The sequence below is a fragment of the Falco peregrinus genome, chromosome 6 (assembly GCF_023634155.1).
Source record: "Falco peregrinus isolate bFalPer1 chromosome 6, bFalPer1.pri, whole genome shotgun sequence".
Classification (NCBI taxonomy): Eukaryota; Metazoa; Chordata; class Aves; order Falconiformes; family Falconidae; genus Falco; species Falco peregrinus.
Window position 1 is genome coordinate 83911126 of NC_073726.1, and position 22244 is coordinate 83933369.

General features: G+C 49.8%; 1 protein-coding gene and 1 long non-coding RNA gene across 2 annotated transcripts in view; one reads left to right on the forward strand and one right to left on the reverse strand.

Annotated features, from left to right (window-relative positions):
• The first annotated feature begins 1547 nt into the window (after positions 1-1547).
• CCND2 (cyclin D2) overlaps positions 1548-22244 on the forward strand; it is a 40288-nt gene continuing 19591 nt past the window's right edge. The window contains 6 exon segments of the mRNA XM_055807789.1: positions 1548-1912; positions 3738-3958; positions 5530-5682; positions 5684-5746; positions 8409-8568; positions 19702-19832. Coding sequence (XP_055663764.1) covers positions 1732-1912; positions 3738-3958; positions 5530-5682; positions 5684-5746; positions 8409-8568; positions 19702-19832 — 909 coding nt within the window. The 5' untranslated portion in view covers positions 1548-1731.
• LOC114011400 (uncharacterized) lies at positions 3018-3994 on the reverse strand. Its single transcript, XR_003553271.2, has 2 exons — positions 3859-3994; positions 3018-3297 (listed from the first exon to the last, which is right to left on the reverse strand). It is a non-coding gene; the product is annotated as an uncharacterized LOC114011400 (long non-coding RNA).

Sequence of the window (22244 nt, forward strand, 5' to 3'; positions counted from 1 at the left end):
AATGCACAGCAGTTCCTGCAGTATCCAAATCCTTTCCTTGTCTTTAATCAGAAACCAGAGGAAGGAAAAAATAATCTTTATTGTGTTGTTCATGTTGAATGCACAGCATGGAATTACGGAATTTACCTTTGGACAGCTAAAAGTCAGATACTAAAAAAACCCAAACAACCAACCTCCAAGACAGACTGCTTCCAGTGACTGAAGTTGGAATAATTTTATTTCAAATCTATCGCACATTTTATTATTCACGGTGTTTGTTTGGTTTCAGGGATTTCCTCAGCTTGGACAGTGGCAACACATTCATCTGTTTCTTTTTTGGCTTCCAGTCGGTTTCACTTTCAGATTCTCATGTTTCACACTCCAGCCTTCAGGTTTCAAGCACTGCAAGGGAATACTCATTTCATTTAAACAAACAAAAAAAATGCGGCCGGCGGGCGCACAGGCAGCATGTCTGTCGGTCAGCAGTTCAAAACGCAAAGCTTAATCCCATGCTGTCCCCCGAAGCATCTTCACGATGGCTCTCTGGGCTTTGCAAAGAAAAGGAGTGAAATAAATCGGAGTGATGACGAATTAAGGATCTATTAAAAAAAAAAACAAGAGTCACCGCGTTTCGCTGCGCTCTCGGACCAACACCGATAAAATACCATTAGACATTACCGATGCCCTGACAACCGCGCGTCGGATTAACGCCGAGGAGCCCCGACACCAGGCTTGATGACCTGAAGAAGAGGGGCTCCCAAGGCACAAGCAGCGACCCCGGCGGCATGGCCCCGCGGGCAGCGGTGGCGGCAGGACAGCCCCCTGCCCGCCGGGCTGCGGGGGGCGGCGGCGGCTCCGCGCAGGGCGCAGCGCGGCTCCGCGGGAGCGCCCGCCGGGGGCTGCGCGCACCGCCGCCCCGAGCCGCCGGGGGAAGCAACGGTGATTTAATCACTTGTGCTTTTAAACGGGCGAAGCGGCTCCGCAGAAGAAGGGGAGCGAGTGCGAAAAGTTTTTTTTTTCTTTTCCGGAGGGAGGGTGGTATTTAACATATGGCACTCGGTAATCTCTACACGGAGGCTGTTAAAACATCTGCTGCCTCCAAACGCATGCGGCAGCGCCCGTGGGCACGGGGACAAGGCGAAGGGGCACCTCGGGCACGCTGGCTTCCGCGGCCGCGGGTCCCCGCCGCCCGCCCCGGCTGCCCGCCCGCGGCCGGCGGCTCCCCGTTGGAAACGGGTACCGCGTATGTAAAAGCCGTCGAACCGGGGAAAAACAGAGGTTGTGGTTTTTTTTTTTTTTTTTACGACGTCGCTGCACATCAACGGCACCTCCGCGTGCAGAGCTGGCATCCTTCCATTTATTGATTTTCGTGGGGTTTTTTTCCTAACGGGACACACACCCCCGCCAAGGTGGCGGAGAGGCAACGGCACGCCAGCGGGGGCCACGGCCGCTCCCCCGGCGGCCGCCCCATCGCGGAGCGCAGGGGGCCCCCGCATCCCTCCCCCGGTCCCCGCGGCTCCCCGCCGCCGGCAGCCGCGCCGTGCCCCAGACATCACCCCACTTCGGAAAGTCGGTGCCGGACAATTAGGACACCCGTTGTCCTCCCCCCCGAAACGCACATAAATCACAATCGCTGCATTGTCGGGCTACAAAGCCAGACGGGAGCGCTTATGAATTTAGGTTTGGAGAAGGAAAACGTGCGCTGACACAACACGCTCCCTGTTCACAGGAGTAGCCAGGAAGGGGAAATGAATGGTGGAAGTTAAAGAGCCTTTCATTGCGGAGCACGCCGCGCCGCAGCGGGTACCCGATCGCCGCCCTCGACGTACGGCGGGGGGGTGCCCCCTCCTCGCTCCCTTCCTTCGCCCTCCGCAAACGCGAGCCTCGCCGGCCAAAGCTCTGCCCAAATCCGCCTGCGGCGGGCTCGCCCCCGGTAAGCTTCCGCCTCGGGGGGATGGGGGTGCGAGGGGCCACACACGGTGCCCGACAGCTCCCAGACGACGCTTCGTTTTGGCGGTGGCCGGGAGCTGCTCGCTTCGGGGACGGGACGGGACGAGGCAGGCGCGGAACTGGTTTCGCGGAGACATGCTGCTAGCAAGGCGTGGGGGGCTCGGCTGTCCTGGCCCAGCCCCGCGTTTATCGGGGGTTGGGTGTGGGGGCGCCGGGGCGGGGGGGAGGCCTGCTGGCGTTTTAGTGGTGCAGTGGCCCTTTGCTCCGACGGGCGGGTTAGGTGCGGGGCCGTCCCAGCCGGTTTTTGCAAGGGAGCCGCTGGACTCCGCAGATATGCAACCCTCGGCAAAGCCGGTCCCATCCCGCCCGTCCGTTTTGATGCAGAGGGGCGAGGGCTGGCGTGGGAGGGGGCGCGTTTGCCCACTCGCGGGCAACGACGGCCGGTCGCCAGCCTTCCCCGATACCGGCAGGGCCCGTGCGGTTCCCGGGACCGGCGGTGCGGCCAGGTGAGGAGGCCCCACCTCGCCCCCTTCCCTCCCGGGCTGCTTTCGATGCCGGGCAGCATGCGTCCTTAAAATATAATCTGCCCGGTAACAATCAGCGCGCAGCGGCGAGAGCCCCAGAGCTATTGGCTATGCAAATGGAGGGAGGGGAAGCGGCGCCCCAAACTCCCCACTCAGCCTTTAAGGCGGTATTTTTTTCCCCACCGCCAAGCCCACCTCCGCGGCGCCCCGGCGGGGAGCAGGGGGAGGCAGGACGCCCCCCCCCCCCCCCCCCCCCCCCCCCCCCCGGCAGCCCTGCTCCTCGCATGCCCCGGGGTGGGCGGCTCATCCCCGGCTGGCCCCGGGCAGCTCCTTCCCCCTCGGGAGCCTCTGCTCTGCAGCGGCAGAGACCTCGCAAAGTTGACACATTTCAGGCGGGGAGCGACTGCGACGCCGGCGAAGTGGAGGGTGGAAGTCACCCGGTGCGGGGCATAACTCCTCTCCCCCCCCCCCCCCCCCCCCCTTCCTGCGCGGCGTTTCCTAGAAAGTTATATCAGTGTGGCCATGCAGTGCTAAAACGGTTCGCCTGCTAGAAACACGTATATGTGCCGGAGGAAGTAGCGTGGTGATTATTGTTAGATTTCACCCCGAAAAAGCCGAGGAACCCCCACTCGTCACGGGTCATTTTCGGGTTTGCCGTGAGGCTGCAGTTCGCAGGGAGCTCTGTACCCCTCCAGCTGCAGATTAAGGGGGTGCCAGAGGGGAGAGTGGGTCAAGGGCTGGAGGGGTGGGGGTCGGGATGTGGAGCTGGCACCCTGCTAAGCCAGGGCGTTTCATCCTTTACCCCAGTCGTCTCAGTGGGTACCGAAGGGGAGCCCTTAGTTTCCTGCAATAAGAAAAGGAGGGGGAAATACATTCAGATGGGCTCCCAGAGAAGGAAAGCGTGGAGCGGATTTCATTTGGTGGCTGGAAGGAAGAAAAAGAGAAGCTGTCATTTGTGTGCGTGTGTGTCCCTATACGAGGGCCTCCTGGTTCCTTGTTAGCTTATAGAGAGGAGGGGAAAAAAAAAACCCGCGTTTGATGTTACGTCTGACCAGCTGCTGTTCTCCATAATAACAAGAGAGAACTGCCTGCCCTGAGAGTTGCGTCACTTTGCTTCAACTTTAGGCTAGAAATCGAGAGAGGGAGAGACGAGCTTCAAGGGAGGCAGGAGCGAGCTGGAAAGCCCTGCCGTCTTCCTCCCACCCACCTACCCCTCCTCCTTTACCCCTCTCCTTTCCCCACCCCCTTTCCCCCCTCCGAAAAAAAAAAAAACTTTTCCATCAGAGAAAGAGGGAGATCTCTTTGGAAACATGGAGCTGCTGTGCTGCGAGGTGGATCCCGTGAGGAGAGCTCTGCCTGACCCAAACTTGCTCTACGATGACCGCGTTTTGCACAACTTACTAACCATAGAGGAGAGGTATCTGCCCCAATGCTCCTACTTCAAGTGCGTCCAGAAGGACATCCAGCCCTTCATGAGGAGGATGGTGGCCACTTGGATGCTGGAGGTTTGTATCCCGGCTCCTTCCCCCGGCCCCTCGGAGCGGTGCCGGCCGGGGGCGGGGGGAGGCAGGGCGGCCGGCTGCGGGCTCCCCGCCGCGGGCAGCACCTCCGCCGCGCCTCGTCCGCGCTCCCCCTGCAGCCCCTCGCCCCTCCGGTCACGGTGGGGTTTCTTCTTGTATCCCCCCCCCACCTCCTCCTCCTCCCCCCCACCCTCCTGAGCTCACCCGGTGCGGTGCGGTGGGGGAAGGGGCGCGGGGAGCGTGGACAGCCCGCGGTGGAAATGGCCCCTTCCGGGGGGCTGCTGCAAAGCGGGGTGCAGGAGGGGAGGAAGCAGAGCGGTGGTGGTGGGGAGGGAGAGTTGGAAAAGTCATTTGCAATTAAAAAGCAAAGAAAAGCCGCCTCCGGCTGCGGCCAGCCGGGAGCGCTTGAGATTGAGGGTTTTCTGGGAAAAGGGAGCTGCGCCCGGGGCAGGGCGAGGGACGGGGGGTGCTCGGTGCCCCCCGCGTTTTGCCCAGCCAGGATTTCGTGCCCACGTATGCAGTAGTGAGGACGTGCCTTTTTTTCGCCATGTTGCGTTGCATGCAACTCTGCTCCGAGGCGCCGAGCCCGTCTGCCCCCCTTCCTTTGCAAGAAGGGGCTGGGGACTGCCCCCCCGCCGCTGCGGCGCGGCCCCCGGCCTGGCGGGGGGCTGTCGGGAGGCCCGAGCAGGCGGCGGAGCCCCCCTTCGCCCCGATACTTAAGGCGGGGCGGCAGCGGGCCCAGGTCCCCGCAGACTCGCTTGCCTTGCCCTGGCCCCACCACCCATCATTTGCCCCTTCGGATCTCCTTTGGGGGGGACTTTTCGCGGACCAAACCCCTTGGGTTGGAAAGACCAGACTCCCCGCTTGGTTTTCATGTGCGATTTGTGCTTTTTCTCCCCGGCTCCGATTTTTGGTAAATTTTTGAAATAATTTTTTCGCTCGCTCCTGCTAAAAGGATCCGGGCTGCTCGGGCTCTCCCCACCCCACCTCGCCCTCGCTGTGTCTCCCGTCCTTACCCCCCCCCCCCGCCGCCGGATCGGGGGCGCAGGGCTGGGGGACACCCCCCGCGGGAATTTTTGCAATTGTCGGAAACGATAGGGGATCGTCCTGGGATGCCACCGGCACCAAAATCGGGACCCCCGGGGAAGTTGTAATATTTTTATCGATTTTTTGAAAATATGACGAAATAAAAAAAAAAAAAGAAGAAAAATTGGGTCGCAAAAAAAAAAAAAAAAAGTCGGAGACTGCTCGCTTGCTGCTGGATGGGGCTTTTCGGCTCTCCCACACAGTGTCTTGAATTCATTTCTTACTGAATGAACTAAAGGAATGTGAAAGCCGATTGACAGCCTTCCCAGCCTCTCCAGAGATCTCCCCCTCCCCCAAAATTTAGCTCCCCGGGAAACAAAAATAGCAGGAGCCATAGCAGGCAGGCAGTGGTCTGTTTCGTGGGATCACTCATTTATTTATTTTTTCCTTCTTGTCTCTTTCTCTCTTCCTCCACCGCCCCCCCCCCTCCCGCCGTCCCATCCTCCCCTCCCCACGCTCCTCGCTTGCAGGTCTGTGAAGAGCAGAAGTGCGAAGAAGAAGTTTTCCCTCTGGCCATGAATTACTTGGACAGATTCTTAGCTGTGGTGCCCACCCGAAAGTGCCATCTGCAGCTGCTGGGGGCGGTGTGCATGTTCCTGGCCTCCAAGCTGAAAGAGACAATCCCCCCTCACAGCCGAGAAGCTGTGCATATATACGGACAATTCCATCAAACCCCAAGAGCTGCTGGTAAGCAGCCCCCTTCCACCTTCCCCCCGCTGGCCCCGCACCGGCCGCCTTCTCCCTGCCTCTCCCTGTCCCCTGTCTCCCCATCACTGTTGCCACCCCCACCCCCCCCCCGCCTTTTTAAAAAGTCACTCTTCCCACGGGTTCTTGCGCATTCTGTGCATTGTCAGAAAGGGCTAAAGACACCGAGGAGGGTCGACCCGAGCCCGCAGGCACACGGTGCTGGGGGGGATGCTCAGCACCTCCCGGTCGGCTGCTCCGATGCTGTCCCATGCGGTGCGGCGCAGACCCGCCTCCAGCTGCAGTCGCGGGCGCAGCGCTGCCGGCGGGACCCCGCGGGGGCTGGGGTGGCCGCGGGGATCTGCTCCACGCCGCGTGTCCCACCCTCCCCCTCCGTGGGCGCGGGTGTCCCCGCAAGGGACCTCGCCGGGAGGGAGGCGCCGGGCGCACGTGCGCGGGGAGGGCGGCGCGGCGCGGGGGCGCCACCTGGCGGCAGACACGCGGCGCCGGGCGTGACTTCACCCCCCGAGCGGCTGCCAGGCGGCCCCGCGCCCCCGGCCGGGCAGGGGCGGGCGGGGCGGGGCGGGGCCGGGCCGGGGGGCGCCGCCGCGGGCGGTGTGTGGCCGGGGCAGCGGCGGTGGGTGCGCGGCCGCCTCCCCCGGCTGGGTGAGCTCCCCTCCGTGCTGAAACCGGGGGGGACCGCGGCTGTGGGGTGGCGCCCGGGAGGGCTCGTGGCTGCGGTGCCGAGGTGGGAGGCCGCGGCCTCGTCCGGTGGCTCCTGGGGCGTGGTGGCCGCTGGTCAGCGCCGAGGCAGGCGACGGGACAATTCAGCTCGCTTAAACAGCCCCCTGAGCAAAAGTCTGTCTCTGGTACATCTGCGGAGCAAGTCCAACATCAGTTCAGACGTAGCGAAAGCAGAAAGTTAAAAAATATCAGAGTGATTTCAGGGAATAACTTAGTATTTGCAAAGCGCTTCGTGGCGCGGAGCCGCTAGACGAGCACTCGGGCCTCCCGGTGCGGTGTTACTCAGCCGGCCAGCTTTGCTCTCGCAGATCACAGGCAAATCCCAGGAGAATTTCTCCTGTGAATCACTGGGTGATGGCAGTGGGAATTCCCCCGGGAAGGCTGGGAGCTCCGGCTTCTGCGGAGCGAAGAGCTTTGCACTGCAAACGCTGCCATGGCTGTCGCAGCCATCAGGTGTCCCTTGGTGTACGGACCCTGTCGGGGCAGGCGCCGCGGCCCCGCGAGAAGGTGTGGAAGGCTGTGCCTGCCCTTGTGCGCCATGTGGATTTAAGCGTGTGTTTTAAGCGCTTTCCAGTATTCAGTCCTCTAGATTAAAGTGGTCTTCTATGTCAGTATCTGTCACATTAGCAATGTTGGGAAGATCGGTCCTTAGTTAACATGATTGCCATTATATTCAAACATTTTCCAGGTTTTCTCGAGAAACAGAAAAACCCAATCTGCTTTCCGGGGCCTTTTACATACGTGAATGTGAGATTTTTCAAGCTATAGAGGGCTCTGTCATAATCCAGTAGGAATGTCTGTAGGAAAGTAACTTGCTGTTAAAGTGGGCATCTATTCAGAGAAACGACTGCAGAAATGGCATTGTGGGGTCCATGTTTATGGTTTCTCAGCAACGCTGGTTGACGTCTCCTCGGCTGCAAAATTAAAGGACTTTTTTTTGACTTGCCAGCTCTACAAGCTTAGCTGGGGCTCCCCACCACGCTGGGCTCCATCAGGCGCACGCATCATCTGGACTCAAGAATCAGTGCATGGAATTTAGTTAATAGCTAATACTTGATACAGAAATGAGTTCAAGGCCTGAGCTTTGTCCTCTCTGTGGTGCACTGTAAGGTATTCAGGACTTATTTTAAATGTTGAAGCATGCAGGTCTAGCCCTGCTTGAACACCACGGCTGGGTTTGTGGATGAGGTACCGTTTCTACGTGTAGTCACGTTGCAGGGAATGACCAGTAGTTACATACGTGCCCAAGCCTTCCTTTGATTTCACTGGGAGTTTTGGGCGTTCAAAGAATGTGGGAATGGATCGTACATGATTTATTGGCAGATAATTTACACAGACTACTTGGCTGCATTACGTGCATTTCCTTTCTGCAAAGCCTGTCTTGGAGTAGTTTAAGCACCATCAGATTTATCTGCAGAAGCTTTTGAATACGGTTTTGGGAGAGAATGCCATCAAGCTAACTTCCCCAGTTCTGAAAAAAAGAATGTATATCTAGGTTATTTTTGTGCATGGTTATCCCTAGGGCTTGAAATGGCTATAAAGTAAGGACTATAGCCATTTAAAAGAAGTTACTAGGAAAGGACCACAGTGACCTTGGCAATATCTAATTGCAGGCTAAACTTTCTGGGTGGGCATTCAGCACTGGATACAAAAAAAGTAAAATCTTGGCAGGAGCTGCCAGGTCTCATTATTTTCAGTAGAGCCTGACATTTCCAGTGATTTTTTTTTTTTTTTTTAAAAAAAAAGAATAAAAAGAACAAAGTCGACAACTTCAAAGCAGTAGGGGCATACAGAAAAAAATGTTTGAGCAAAACCAATTTAGCAGTGATATAATTACAATCAGAGAAATAAGAAAGTGGGTTTTTTTTCAGGCTTGCTTATGGCTTTTCTTCTTTTCTCCTCTCCCCGTGCCCCCCTGCAGGAATGGGAGCTGGTGGTGCTGGGGAAGTTGAAGTGGAACCTTGCAGCCATCACCCCGCACGATTTCATTGAACACATCTTAAGGAAGCTGCCTGTACCTAAAGACAAGTTGCTTTTGATCCGGAAGCATGCACAAACGTTCATTGCCCTTTGTGCCACAGGTAGGCCAAGGTGCTCTGGGTGTGTCTGCTGCTTGCCGTGTGGTTGGAAGTGCAGATTAGTCACTGGTGGTGCGAAACCTTTTCACCCCCTCCATCCTTACATGATGCGGGAAGAGTGGCTGAAGGCAATGGGACTGTTTGCAAAGGGCATCGTGAATTAGGTCCAAAATTGCATATAAACAGAATCCTTGCCATTGGGAACTGTAGTGCAGTTGCAATACTGCGCCTAACGCATGCGGTATTTTTGCAGTGAAGTCAGTAAGAGGAGATTAAACCGTACAATTTTCTACTTTGCCCATTCACTAACTTTTTTAAAGGGCCACAGATCATTTGTAAGGGCAGCCAAATTACTGGAAGCTCTTATGGCCCATTAGCCCCAAGTGCATTGAGCTAATTCATTAAATGAATGTAAATTTTTCATTAACTGGACGCTGTCCATATGCAAGGTAAAAATTGTATTTTAATATGTATGTGATACTACCATATTATTGAAGCGTAGGGAACAACAATCGAAAAAGTAATGCCTTTTTTAATAAACATTTGGATACTTTCTCTTCACTCCAAGAAAGCAGTGAAACTGGTCTGTTTCATAGGGAACCGTTACACTCTCCTTTTGTCATATGTTTGGTTGAATACAGTTTCTGAAGATTTAGATGAGAGTAATTGCTTCAGTGGAAGAGAGGCTTTTAATGTATACCTGGCTGAAAACCCCTGTTTTTTGTTTGGCTTTTTTTTTTTTCCCCCCATTGACTTTTAGAAATCAACGTACTCCAATTTTCATCCAAAGGATTATCAGTTAGACCACTTCTTAGAAGCTAGACCTGGAACAGATAAACAGGATGCAGTGTTTTTCCAGGGTTATTACCGAATAGTGTATGGCTCAATGTTTGAATTCACTACAGTTTGACATACGTGGTCCTTTGTGATAGGAACTGTTCTGCCTGCCTGTTTGCAGAGGCGGTAGGAAGACAGGGTGCCGCTTTTGGGTATGAATGTCTACTGCTATGCTTACTTCTCAATATTTGAGATGTAGTGACTGCTTTTACAATGTAGGCCAGTTTTTACTGCCTCAGTCGATCAGTTTTAGAGAATTGTACATGGGCTGTGTTAGGATAATTGACTTTTTGGTTACCAAGATGTTCAAGCTTTTCCTTCTTTTCCTGCCACTGTGTGATCCTTTTCAGGCAAAAAACCACAGGACTCAGTAGAAGTACTACTCAGTCTGCAGGATAACCCTTGGTAATTCATCAGACATTTCTGGACTAATTAGCTTTTAACTTCAGGATTAATCTGTTACATGAGCTTTGCTTTCTTTCTTTGCCTTCTCCCCTTATCCAGGATTCATTCACACCATCCTTTGTCTTCTGTAAAAGATAGTCTTTCCTGTGGACATTTCTCTGGATCCTCACAACACCATGAGACATCAACCTCCATCATACCTGGATGTTGTCTTCCAAACCAGACCAGTCTTCCTTCTCTTTTGTTGCTTTCATCTCTCACAACACTGTATTGGTTTATTTTTTTTTTTTATCCAAGGGGACATTTTCTTGAGTGACCTAGGTTTCATTATGATCTAACTTTTCAAATTCTGGTCTGTAATTCTTTGCCGTTGAAGTTTTCCATATAACCAAATCATTGCAGGACTGTGGGCTGCAAAGGAGTTTCCAAAATCCATGGCTTCTTTCCACTCTTTCTCCATGAATTCTTTGACCGTTAGCACCATGTTAGCACTAGTCCATTTACTGAGATCCGAAACAGCAGCCCCTTTCCAATCCTTAGCCCAGTTGTGCACTTCTGTCATGTTTCCCTTGTGTGATCTGCTTTGCATGTCTCCAATGCATCAACCAAAGTCCTTTACGTAGAGTTTAAAGAGGCAACAAGTCAGTTTCTTTTCTTGCAAGTGAAAGACATAATTGACTGTATATGGGGCTTCCCAAGACAGGGCACCACACTGCTGGCTGTAGATTTTGCTTTTTATTTTCTTCTCACCCCGTTTTCCACAAACCACTCTGTTGGCATTTAGCTTTGGGAAGGACCCATAATCCCTTGCAGTTTTGAAAGCAGAGCTCTTACCCAAGCCCTTGTTCCAAGTTTTCTACCTCACTCCCAGTTTACTAGCAAGTTACTGCCCCCACTGGCATTATAGGAATGTTGTTACTACTGTATTTCACTTTCACTGCCACCCTTCTCGAAGTCATTCTTCCCTCCTCTGTGAAGAAAAGCCCCTTCTCATCAGACTTCCTTCCAGATCCAGTTGTCATTTCCTTTTCTTGTCCTGATTGTTGTAGGGCTGTCATCAGCCGCTGTGTTTCTTCTTTCTCTTTCTCCCTCAAAGCTTCTGCTCTCCACCAGCGTGGGTTAAGCCTGGTGTTTCATTTCCCCATTTGCCACCTTTTGGCAATATGACCTCCTTTGGCATTTGTCTGCCTCTTCCTTTGCTTCTTCCATGGATGTTTTTAGCCCTGTTTTGACTCTCTACTGTTACCAGACCTGACCTCACAGACTGGCTAACAGCTCTGGTCTGGAGCACAGCAATGAATCGCTTTATTTTCTGATTCACCTCAGTGCAGCTTTCTCTGCTTTCAAGTATTTTTTCTTCTTCATTAGTGCAACGTGCAAAATCTGGCATATTTTGCACGTTTTTTTCCTCTAGCCTGACTTGTTCTTCACCAACTGCTCCATTTTAATTTCCCAGCAAAAGCGTTATGCCAGAAATTCCCAAGTGTTCCCTGCTTCTACAGAGCCGGCTGTGATCTTGGTCCTGCAATACTTTGTGTCAGCAAATGGAGAGGGAGGTGGCCATTAACAGTTCTGGATGTTGTGCTGGATACGTGGGATCACTTTGATACTCATCTCCATTCTCTCCATTTGAACGTTATGCAAAAGATGATACTTGGCTCTTTTGTATATTCCTTTCAGTCATGTTTTATCATTTTGGCACTCTTATCTGTTTCTCCATCTTTTTTTTGAGCTCAGTTTCTGAAACAAGCTGTGTGGATGTAAATCCACAGCCTCTCCCCAGTCCTTGCGGTGATTAATGATTCACATGAGCATGACTGAAACTGGAATGTATCCCTTTTTGCCCTTGGTCCCATCAGAACATACAGCAGCTGAGCAAGACAGAAGCCTATTCCGTGAATAAAGTTTTCTCTTTCCCCTGCCCTTCACTGTCAATGCTTTCAGGACCCTCCTTCTCTGCTGGAAGTGGCTGACAGCAGCGTCCACCCACAGCCCATCCCTGGCTGTGCTGCCAGTGCTGTAGCCATGCAAACAGGGTACTGTCATTAAGCGAGAGCTGGATCTGTTGGCTGGGAATTGCCCATGCGTAGGACAGCTTTCTTCACGCTGCCTTGCTCACTGCACATAAGAGCATGTAGATTGAGACACACTGGCCTAGCCTAGTTTGTCATGATGTCATTTGTTTTCTCATCCCACTGGTGGCTCCCCATGCAAACTAAAATCCCTTTCAGGAGTCTTCTGAATTTTAAAGGCATGAAGAGGCTGCATCTGGAGCCCTCGTCATTACAATATAGCTTGGCAACATTGATGCTCTACTGCTTTCTTAGCATGGGAGGATCCTGTTTATCCATGAGCCCAATGGGGATCATCCTTTTGCTCTCTGGGATCATGTTGCTCTGACTCCACCTCTGTCTGTTCGTTACTTTGCACCCTTCGTTCCTCCTCTGTCTCGTTGTACAGAGGGAAATATTTTCTCGGGGGTTGCGTGTTTGCTTGTGTGTGCCATGCTCCAAGCCAGGGAATCACTCCTGGAGGAGTGGGAGAAGGCAGCAGTTATAGAGCTGCATGCAGACCGTGCCACACTGCTGATGAAGAGAACTGTGCATTATTTCCTTGACTTCAGCATGCTCTTCATTTCTTCTTTTTCCAGGCTGTTCAGTCACAGATGCTCAGCTGCTTCCTTGCTTTGCACTCTCTTGTTGGAGGCTGTACATGCCACTGTCTTGGTGCAGGGTACCCCTTTTTATGGCAGAGCCTGTAAGGGAATGGGTTTTGGGGGAGGAAAGGCTGTGCAAATCAGGCTTTCAGGAAGAGGAGCTGTGCGTCTCTGAATGTAAGCTGTAATGGAGAGACTAATCTCAGTGAGGAGGTTTTCAGTGTTTAAGTGGCAAGCAAAAAGCTTTGCAGACTTGCAGAGACAGAAGACAACTTGTGTAGATCCCTAGACTCAGTCCTTTACGTGGTCTCTTCTGTGCTTCAGCCGGGTCCTGTGGCAGGTGAGATGTTCCCATGACGGATACAATGCAGCATCTCATAGACCGGTAGCTTTGAAAGCCTGTGTCTGCAAAGAGTCTAAGAAAGAGAAGGAAAATTTCAGCTTTAAGTCAGTTTTGTACAGTGTGCCAAACCTCTGCCTGCCCACTGTTTCTGGGACATTAATCATCTACATTTGAAAGCTGAGAAGGCTTTTTTTTTTTTTTTTTTTAACTTCTGGGCCAAATCCTGGGTCCTTACTCAGACAGAAGTTCTGTGGAAGTCAATGGGAGTGTTGTCTGACCAAAGACTGCAAGATGAGGCCCACAGCCCTAGTAGTGATCTGGAAGGTAACCACACAGAATGCTTAGTAACACCAAGAGACATGTTTGGTCCTCAGGACTCCTGGGCAAGTCTACTATGCATCCTTCCCCTCTCAGCCAATATAAGAGTTACTGGGCTGTGTCCCTGCAGAGGCTAAAAGTGATACGAGCTTTATTGAGGACCTGTTCTTTGCAGAGGGAAAGAAGGACATTCACAGAGGTTTTGTTGTGTGGATTAATCTCTTAGAAATAAAATACATGTTGCAAAGTGGCAGTGGTTGCACGAATACTTCTTGCATGATAGAAAGAAGAATAATGCACGTGAATTTATTGACATACAAAAGAAGGCTCTTGATTGTTCCTGGGAGAGGCAGCTCATATCAGTGTATTGACCTTTGAAGCCACAAGAACCGTAGAAGCTCCATCAACAAGTAAGCAGGGCCTGGGGCATGTATTGTACAAGCAGACTCACTCCTTAAGTTGTAGGACCCATCAAATCTGGGAAGATGATGTGGAAGGAAATGGAGGAAGAGAGACTTTGCTGATACAGACTGGCATAATTCCAGCACTGCTAGATAAGTTGTCCTCCTTCCTTCCAGCTCAGATCTGACCTCTTGGTGGTTCAAGTGCTAACAGAATCCTGGTCCTTGGTTATGCTTCCTTTTGTGAAGACGTAGAACAAGTGAAAATAAGTGCAAGCAGTTGTTCAGAAACAGTGTTTATGATCAGCTAATAAGTGTATTGTAGTGAGTGCTCATATGCTCTACATAGACTGTTCAACGTATTTTTCTGTCTCTACCTCACTTGGGTGGTTATGACGGAGCATTAGCATTTAGGATACTTCAGACCCATTTGCATAAAGGCCAAATAATTTTGCCTTAATTTAGCCCAGGAACAGAATTAGGTGTCTGCTGTCTTGCTTACTCAAAGAACAGAAGCAGGTCTGCATCCTATTTTACTTGAGAGTTTTTTGTTTGGTTGTACTTGGCACTGCCATGCCCTTTTTTGAAGGGCTGAAGAGTCATCTGGTTTTGCCTTTGAAAGCAGAAACAGTTAACATGGGGAAAAAGTTGCAGTGTCTTGTAGAAATAGGAGAGCAAGAGAAAAAAATGGCCAATGCAGTTAAAACCAACTGCCTTTGTAAAAAAAAAAAAAAAGTAGCACACTGACACTGGAGTTGCATTTGGATCAAAACAGACAAGAATTAAATTCACTACTTATATTGCTTTCCTTAGACCTTTCTTTTAAACTTAGGTGGTTAAATATAGATCCATCCTTGTCTTCGTAGTACAGTCAGACATTGGCTGGGTGAAATTTGAGGCTGGGTAAAATTTGGCCATTACCTGTATCATTTTAAACACCAGCATTGATGACTGTCATGATTCTGTTCTGATGAAGGTAATATTCCTTCTTTCCCACCCCCACCCCCAGCCCCCGCCCCCGTGAGAAGCATTACCTTCCTCAAGACAGCAGTTTCCAATTCTACATTCACAACTCTGGAAAGAAACCTCTATCAAATTATAGAGATTAAAACTGCTATTAAAAAAAACCAGCCAGCAGCCAGAGTAGTAACAAGGGTCATGTAAGAAAGTAGAGTTCCCACCTGGCTTTGACACACTGGGCACGTTCAGCCCAGATATTTGTGAGGCTCTTTTCCTTCCGGCAGTTTTTATTTATTGGCTGTGAGTTAGGTCTTCCCCTTGCAGGACCTCTCTGGGTCCCTGCCTCCAGTTCCCTCCTGCTTTAGACTGACTGTCAACCTTGCATTTTCTTGGCTCAGCGGTAGTGAAGTCCACTGGATCAGGAGACAGCCAGCAAAACAGCCTGGCCACGGTGTGCAGGGTCCTAGATCATGGATTACATGTGCCGCACGTGCAGAAAAATGTCCTCGGCACGTGCATGCATTCATGCCCTGACCGTGTGAGCTCCAGTCTGCAAGCAGGGTGCGGGTTCAGGGTACCCTGAATTTGCTTGGTAACTCTGGCTGAGTGGTCCAGAGGTGGCGTGTTTCAAAGGGCAGTGTTTCTTGTATCACCTTTTTTTATTTCCAGCACTGAAAGCAGTGGGGTTGTTCAAGATTGGCCCCTTGTTTTTAAGGTCCTTTATGAAAAAGTTGATGCCAAAACAGGAATGAGATGGTTGCTAGTGTTTATTGCCTGGAAATAGAAGGTAAAACAAGTCCTGCTTTCTGACAGCCCAGTATCTTCCCTTGAAGTGTTCATGTGCTCCCATTTTCATAGACGACATGTTGTTGCACTGCTTCTCTGACAAGAAACAAGACTCTTGTACTTTCTCATGGAATTGCATGAATCACAACAAAGTTAGAGTCAGAGCCATGCCTTCTGTGCAGACTCTGTGTGCCAGTTAACCAAGGCTGCACGTACATCCAAAAGAAGGATTTAGCTTTGCTTCAGGTTTCCAGTAAGAAGTACCTTTTATAAGATTCCCTCTGTAATTCAGGGTTCATCAACTCCAACAAGAAATTAAAATAAAAGCTTATGTTTCAGCTTCAAATGTTTAGGTCATCTCTCTCCTCCTTTTATTTTGATTTTTATTTTTTAAAAGCTCAGGGCAAGCTTTTGACTTAATTCTGGGGGCAGTTTTACCTGGGTTAAAACTGAGTCAGGATGGTGGGACTTGGTTTGTTGTCATGGAGGGAGCAGGGATAGAAGGTTATAATTGAAAACAACATGTAAAAAGCTTGGTTTGAATTTCTTGATGGAATGTAAGAGACTCGGGGGGTTCTGCATCCCCTCAGATACGGTACTTAATATTTATGCTTTCGTTGCACCTTGACAAACATTTCACGTAGTTATTGCTTTGCTTGAATATGGAAATATGTTAATTACGGCCTTTATTCCACTGCCTGCTCTTTTCCTCAGCCTTTTCTATTCAACCCTCTAGGTGGCCCAGCACAATGTGGCTTCTTTTCTTTCAATGAGCTCTTTCCACACTAATAGGGTCCAGGGTGATGTGGAGAACCATGTGCACAAAATTGGTGCACCACCCCCCATCCCTTTGTGGGCATGTCAGGTTAAATTCATATCAGCAGGAGGGTCACTGCCATGATTTTCAATAGTGCGAGATGAGGTGATGACTTCAGACAATGGCGCCACACTCTCCAGTTGGAGACACTTGCCTCACCAGTTGCAGTAGTTAATTAATATGCTAAAAATAGAAGCCAGTGATACAAATCGCTGCCTGTTGTACAACAAAGACTGGGCATGTGTAGCTTTGATAGCCAAGTTTATGGTGCTTGTTATGGAGGGAAGTTAGTTTAGAGCTAGAGGCAACGTAAGACTTTCTGGATGCTGAGCTTTAGTCACTCCGGGCCTCTGGCCATTTGCTCGCTGTCTCATTTGCATTATGAATGACATTAAGGGAACTAACAAGGTTATTGGGCATAGAAATGTTCGCATGTGACCCCACGTGGAAGCAGACCTACAGCAGTGCTAGTTGGCAGGGGCACTGTGGCTCTTTATTCGGCTTCCTAGGAAGACGGCTTCTGGGAGTAGATACAAAATCAACCACGAGAAAACTGGTGTTCGGATAATGTGAAGGTCTTGATGCAAGCCCCTCAGAGGCAAGGAAGTTCAGAGGGCAGGCTGGATCTGTGTCCTTCACTCAGCCTGCTGTGCCTGGCCGGTGCTGAGTGTTGGGCGCAAGACGTGGGAGCTCCAGGTTGCTTGGGTCTCCCCACCAGCCGCTCAGGGCTGGGTGAAGCTGCTCCGTGGGGGCTCAGTGGCTGTGCATGAGGGTGTGGGTCCATCTGGGCCTCTGCGTGGGTCCGTTTCCCCCTGCTGCTGGCTCAAGTGACGTGTGGGAGGGGATGGACTTTGGTTCTTGCCCACTGCATCATAGCTTCCATAGGGACTGTCCAAACACCAGCAGAGATTGAGAGGTGTCACGTCATCTGTTTATTACATCTTCCCAAAATCGAGACAAGGAGGGGTAAATGATAGGAAGTTCATTGCCACCTTGTAGTTCCCATGCGTAACTAGGAGACAGGTTGTCAGGTCCAAAGGTTAAACGTGGGAGTCACTCCCCAACTTAGGGCCATGTTGGCCCAAGCGCAGCCTCGTTCACACTAATGCAAGCACATGGCATTCACAGACCCAAGCAAAATGCAGTGTGCACAAGAGGAGAAACTGACTCACGGAGACGTAGTCTGCTTTAATTTATCCCTTTTCTAAAGAGATTAGTGGGATTGCTGATGAATCACTGTATGTAGATGAGAGCAAATTTCACATTTGAACATTCTTAAATCTTATAGATGTTTGTTATTTGCCTGGCGGACCAGGAGGAGACTGGACAGTCACACAAGCCCATAAACATTTACAGTCTTTATAAAAACCTCTCATTATTGGAGTCCTTTAACCATTCCTGCTCTTCGTATTGGACTTTGTAAACTGGTAGCCCAGCGATCATGCTGGCTACCGGATCAACCCACAGGAACGAGCTACTGCAGCAGTCACCAAGGGCTGAGTCCTGGCCCCCCCGTCAATAGCAATGAATGAGAATCACAGAATGGTCGGGGTTGGAAGGGGCCTCTGGAGATCATCTAGTCCAACCCCCTGCTAAAGCAGGTTGCACACAATCGTGTGCAGGCAGGTTTTGAATGTCTCCAGAGAAGGAAACACCAAAACCTATCTGGGCAAAAAGAAGAGAGGCAAAACGGCATAAAATGAGGGTAGTTTTGAGGGCTTAAAATCCCACTGTATTTATGGCCTTGTCTTGATGTCTGGCCCGATGATAAGTGCAACCACAGGCTGAGGCACTGGGGATAGGGCAGGCTCTGTGGGGAGTGCATGTGCTGTGTGCAGGTAACTTTATCTGTTTTCCCTGTTCATCCATTTACAGGCTGGATGGGGCTACACCTTGTGTGCATGTGTATGAATCCGTGTGAGGTAAATGTGAAAGTGATTCTGATCATGAAAGTGCAGTTCACGTTACCTTGACGTGCTGAGATCAGCATCCTCAGGGCTGGTCCTGCACTGATGCGTAGGAGTCAAGGCTTTCCTGTTGACTCATTCATTAGTGGGGGCAGTATAACTTAATTTTCAAAGTCATCAGCTTTCCTATCTACAGTGGGTTCTTACTATTACAATAGTGCATAATTACTATTTTTTAATAATGGCAGTCCATATTTGTTGCTTCAGTCACTGGGAATTTGCTCCTTCAGAAGTGTTTTTCAGAAAGAGTATGATGTCTGCTGAGGTTCCCTGGTAGGAAGCAGCCTGTAACAGTGGGCTTACAGATGGTCACCTGCTGGTGGCTTTGTGAGACAGATAAGTCCATGTCAGGGTCTCAGCTCCTTCTTTTCTCTTCCCCCATCTGACATCCCCCCTTCAGTTCATCTGGATGAACGTTATGACCCAAGTTCCATTCTTACCTGACTACTTCTTTCCTTGCGGGTCCCAGTGACGTATTCCAGTCTGGGGAGGAACATGCCATCTCCACAGCTATTGCAGTATCTGCCAGCTCAGAGTCTGGGTGGCTGATAACAGCTCTGTGTGTCTAAACTTGAACGGTTATGCAGACGTCAGCAGGGTTACAGAATTTGTGCTGGGTGAACAGAGAGGATTTGGGATCTGCCCTTAACAGAAGGGCAGTTTTCTGTAACAATCTGTTTCTATAAATAGACTGAATGTATTGATTATGGTTTATTTCATGTTAAATATTACTTGGGTTTCCTCTTCCTTCTCCTCCAGTCCCCCCAAATGAAAACTGGTAGGGAAGGATTTGTTAATGAGTTGTTGTTGAAACAAAGAACTTGCAAACCAAGTTTCATTTTAGGAAGATATTAGTAACCTAGAAAATCTCCTGAAAATGGTATTTAGTAAGACATGCCTGGTAAACCGGTGGCTGTGGCAGTATCATAAACCGTAAGATTGCCTTATAAAGGTAACAAGAACATTTAATTTTATTTCCATTTCTCTCCTCATCTCCACAGATGTGTGAGTGGAAGTTTTGAAATGTATTTTCAACTTGTTTAGTAAGAAATAGTAATGACAAATGCGATCTTTGTTTTTTCTTTGATTACGTAGCTATGGGCTGTAAGTGTTCTCACTTCCTAATTGCAAAGGTGGTAAAGATGAACTGTTAATTAAAATCTCTTTCTCGGACAGGTCTTTAAATGCTCCAGTTAATTAAGTCTTTAAAAACTGACGTGACTAAAAATCTCAGTTTGGTCCTTTGTGATACCTTATTCCAGTTAGTTTTCCAGTTAGAGAGCTCTAATGTGACCAAGACCCAAATTTCTGACACAAATTACAGAAGGCCTCCTTCTTCTCTTTCATTTTCTTTAAAACTAAGGAGAGACTATTAAAAATTGTCCAGGTTTATTTTATGCATCAGTGAGAATAAAAGACCAAACCGCATTTCCATTTTAATTTGCAGATCTGTTACCCCTCCTTTGACTGCTTGTGATGAGCAGTGTGACTAATGAGCTCCGCTGGACCCAAAAGAGTGGCACTTTTCCCTTTCTTCTACTTCCCTGTTTTTTATTCTTGGGTGTGGTTTTTTATGTTGCTTGCCTCTGATGTTTTGCAGCTTTTCTGGTCTGGGCTTGGACTAATTCCCAGATCTATTCTTGCAGATTTTAACTTCGCCATGTACCCACCGTCAATGATAGCAACTGGAAGTGTGGGAGCAGCCATCTGTGGCCTTCAGCTTGATGATGGGGACAGCCTCACGGACCTCCTGGCCAAGATCACGAACACAGATGTGGTGAGTGTCCTGCATTCCTCTTCTCCTTTCACTTCTGAGGGCGTGGTGGAGAACTGGGCCATCAAACCCGGCCTGTTCCTGAAAGCCCAGCGGAGTGAAGGAGGGGCATGCTCCCAGAGTGAGTGGGTTGCAGGTGTGCACCCAGCACCTTGGTTGCGGCGCTTTGAATGTCTAAAGTGCCTTGGCCTCCTGGGATCGATTTTCATTCATGCTTTATCCAGCAGCTTGGTGGGGAGAGTGTGCTCTTCCTGCCCTGGCTGATGGTCAGGCATGCTACAGGGGTGAGCTGCCTTGGGTACCACCTTGGGCGATGGAGTGAGCAGGCAGACAGCATCCCCCAGGGCATAAGGTAAACGGGTATGTGTGCTGGTCCCTTGTTCACAACCTTGAAACTGCTCTTCTGGCCCTTGTTGAGGTATCATCTAAAAATCCTTGACTTTAAGGAAGTGAATAATGAGCTAATCCTCTGGCACTGGCACAGTGTGAGGCAGGTGCAACCCAGGCTGCCTGTGTTTTTGTCTGTAACTTCACTAAGCTCGCCCCATGAAAGGCGTTTCTTGGCTTGTCAGAAAGTCCTGTCATCAGTAAGACAGGTGAATCTGATGTCGTTTCAGTGGTGTTCAAACTCACTCAGAAGTGATTTTTTTCGTCTGGGGTCAGCTTCTATTGGGGACATCAGAAAAACCCAAACCTGACAGCTCTGTGTGGCAGTCTCAGCAGGAAGCTGGGAGGACCGAAAGGAGCGCTGGGAGTGCCTTCCCCAAGGGGTAGTGCCTCTTCTGCCTGCTCCTGTGTTGGGGGGACACGGGAGAGCTTACACTCCTGCGGGTCCAAACCACTTGGTCTGTGGATAAACAGGTTTCATCTCTTGCAAAGCTGACATGTTTTGCCGTGATGAAATTCACTCAAAAGGAAGGAAGATGAGTGAGGCTTTCTGAAGTGCAGGCCACTAGTAAGATAATGCTTTTTTTTTACCATAAAAATGCCAGTATCCAATGTGTAATGTGCTAACCATAAAACTTTTAATTGTTTTTACTTCGCAAATACCCTGTGCAGTTATTATTTCCTGCAAATATTCAGCATTTTTGTTAAATAGGAATAATCTAGTTTAACCAAAAAGGGAAGAACTCCACTATTTCTTTTTTTCTTTCAATCAAATTGATCCTGATTTTCAAGTGCAGTTCCAGGGCTTCCCGTTTCTTTTGCTTGGAACTGGGTTTTGCACAGAAAAATGAACATTTCCGGTTCTGAATGATTATAATGTAAATCAAGTAGCTACTGAAATTTAGCATATTTATTTCAGTGTAAATGAAAATTTTATACAGATAGTTGCTCATTTGTGTCTGTTTGGTAAGTGTGGAGAAACAGAGTGGTGATACATTACAGTAAGCAGCAGGAGCGTGCAAGAAGAAAAATCCTATGTAACAATTCAGACAGCATGGCCTGGTGCAAGTATTGCACAAAGCTTATTTGAACAGTTGTTACATTTAGACTGCATAAATACATTAAGTTTACTTCATTTATGTCGATAACAATCACTATCTGTTGCTGGTACCGATACTGGCATTATTGACTGAATGAAATTTTCTCCCTGGATGTTTGTCTCACTGGATATAACATGATGAGTTCTGGATGCTGCATCTAGCAAATGACTCTTGAGTGGGCAGATGTGAGAAGGGCATTAGAAACCAGTCAGAGGAAGATGAGGATTTTGAATGAGACTTAACATCCTGTTAGCAAAGGTGCTGTCTTCAGCCAAGGTGGTGAATATCCACAGAGTAAAGAAAACAGTGCTAACCACTAGGAGCTTCTTGTGTAATTCTATGTCTTAACTCCATGGAATGGGTGTCCCACTGCTGTGATTTTCCCTGTTACATGCTGATGCCAGGTGAAGTTGTTCCTGCTCGGCTGCTGCTCATTTTCAGGCATGTTTTTGCTCATGTATGCTCATACAACTGTTCATATCCTTGTGTTTCAAGCCCATCCTGGAATTGAGCCAGCTTAAAGAAGGGGGGAAGAACCACTTGTTGGTTTGGATTTAGGGGGTATGGGGGGCTTGTTTGCTTTCTCAGCCAATCAGTTCACTGATAGATTTCCAAGAGCAGCCTCACAAACAGCTGGGAGAGCTGAGCACTAGCACAGGGCAGGAGATGGGGATGAGAAGAATTTCTGTAACCACTGTTGGCAGTTCTTGTGCTGCAGCTTTACAAATTGCAGCCTGACCAACTTGGTAGTCAGCAGGACAAGGATAATGATGAGAGCAAAAGAATGCCAGTGTGAGGTGAGGAACAGGAACACAAATAGCCCTTACTGTGGCAGGGAAGGGACAGGGAGGCTTGCAGAGTGCAGGGGGAGTGAATAACTGGAAAGTTCAGAGGGAGCTTTCAGAAGGTTGATGCCTGCTTCCACAGC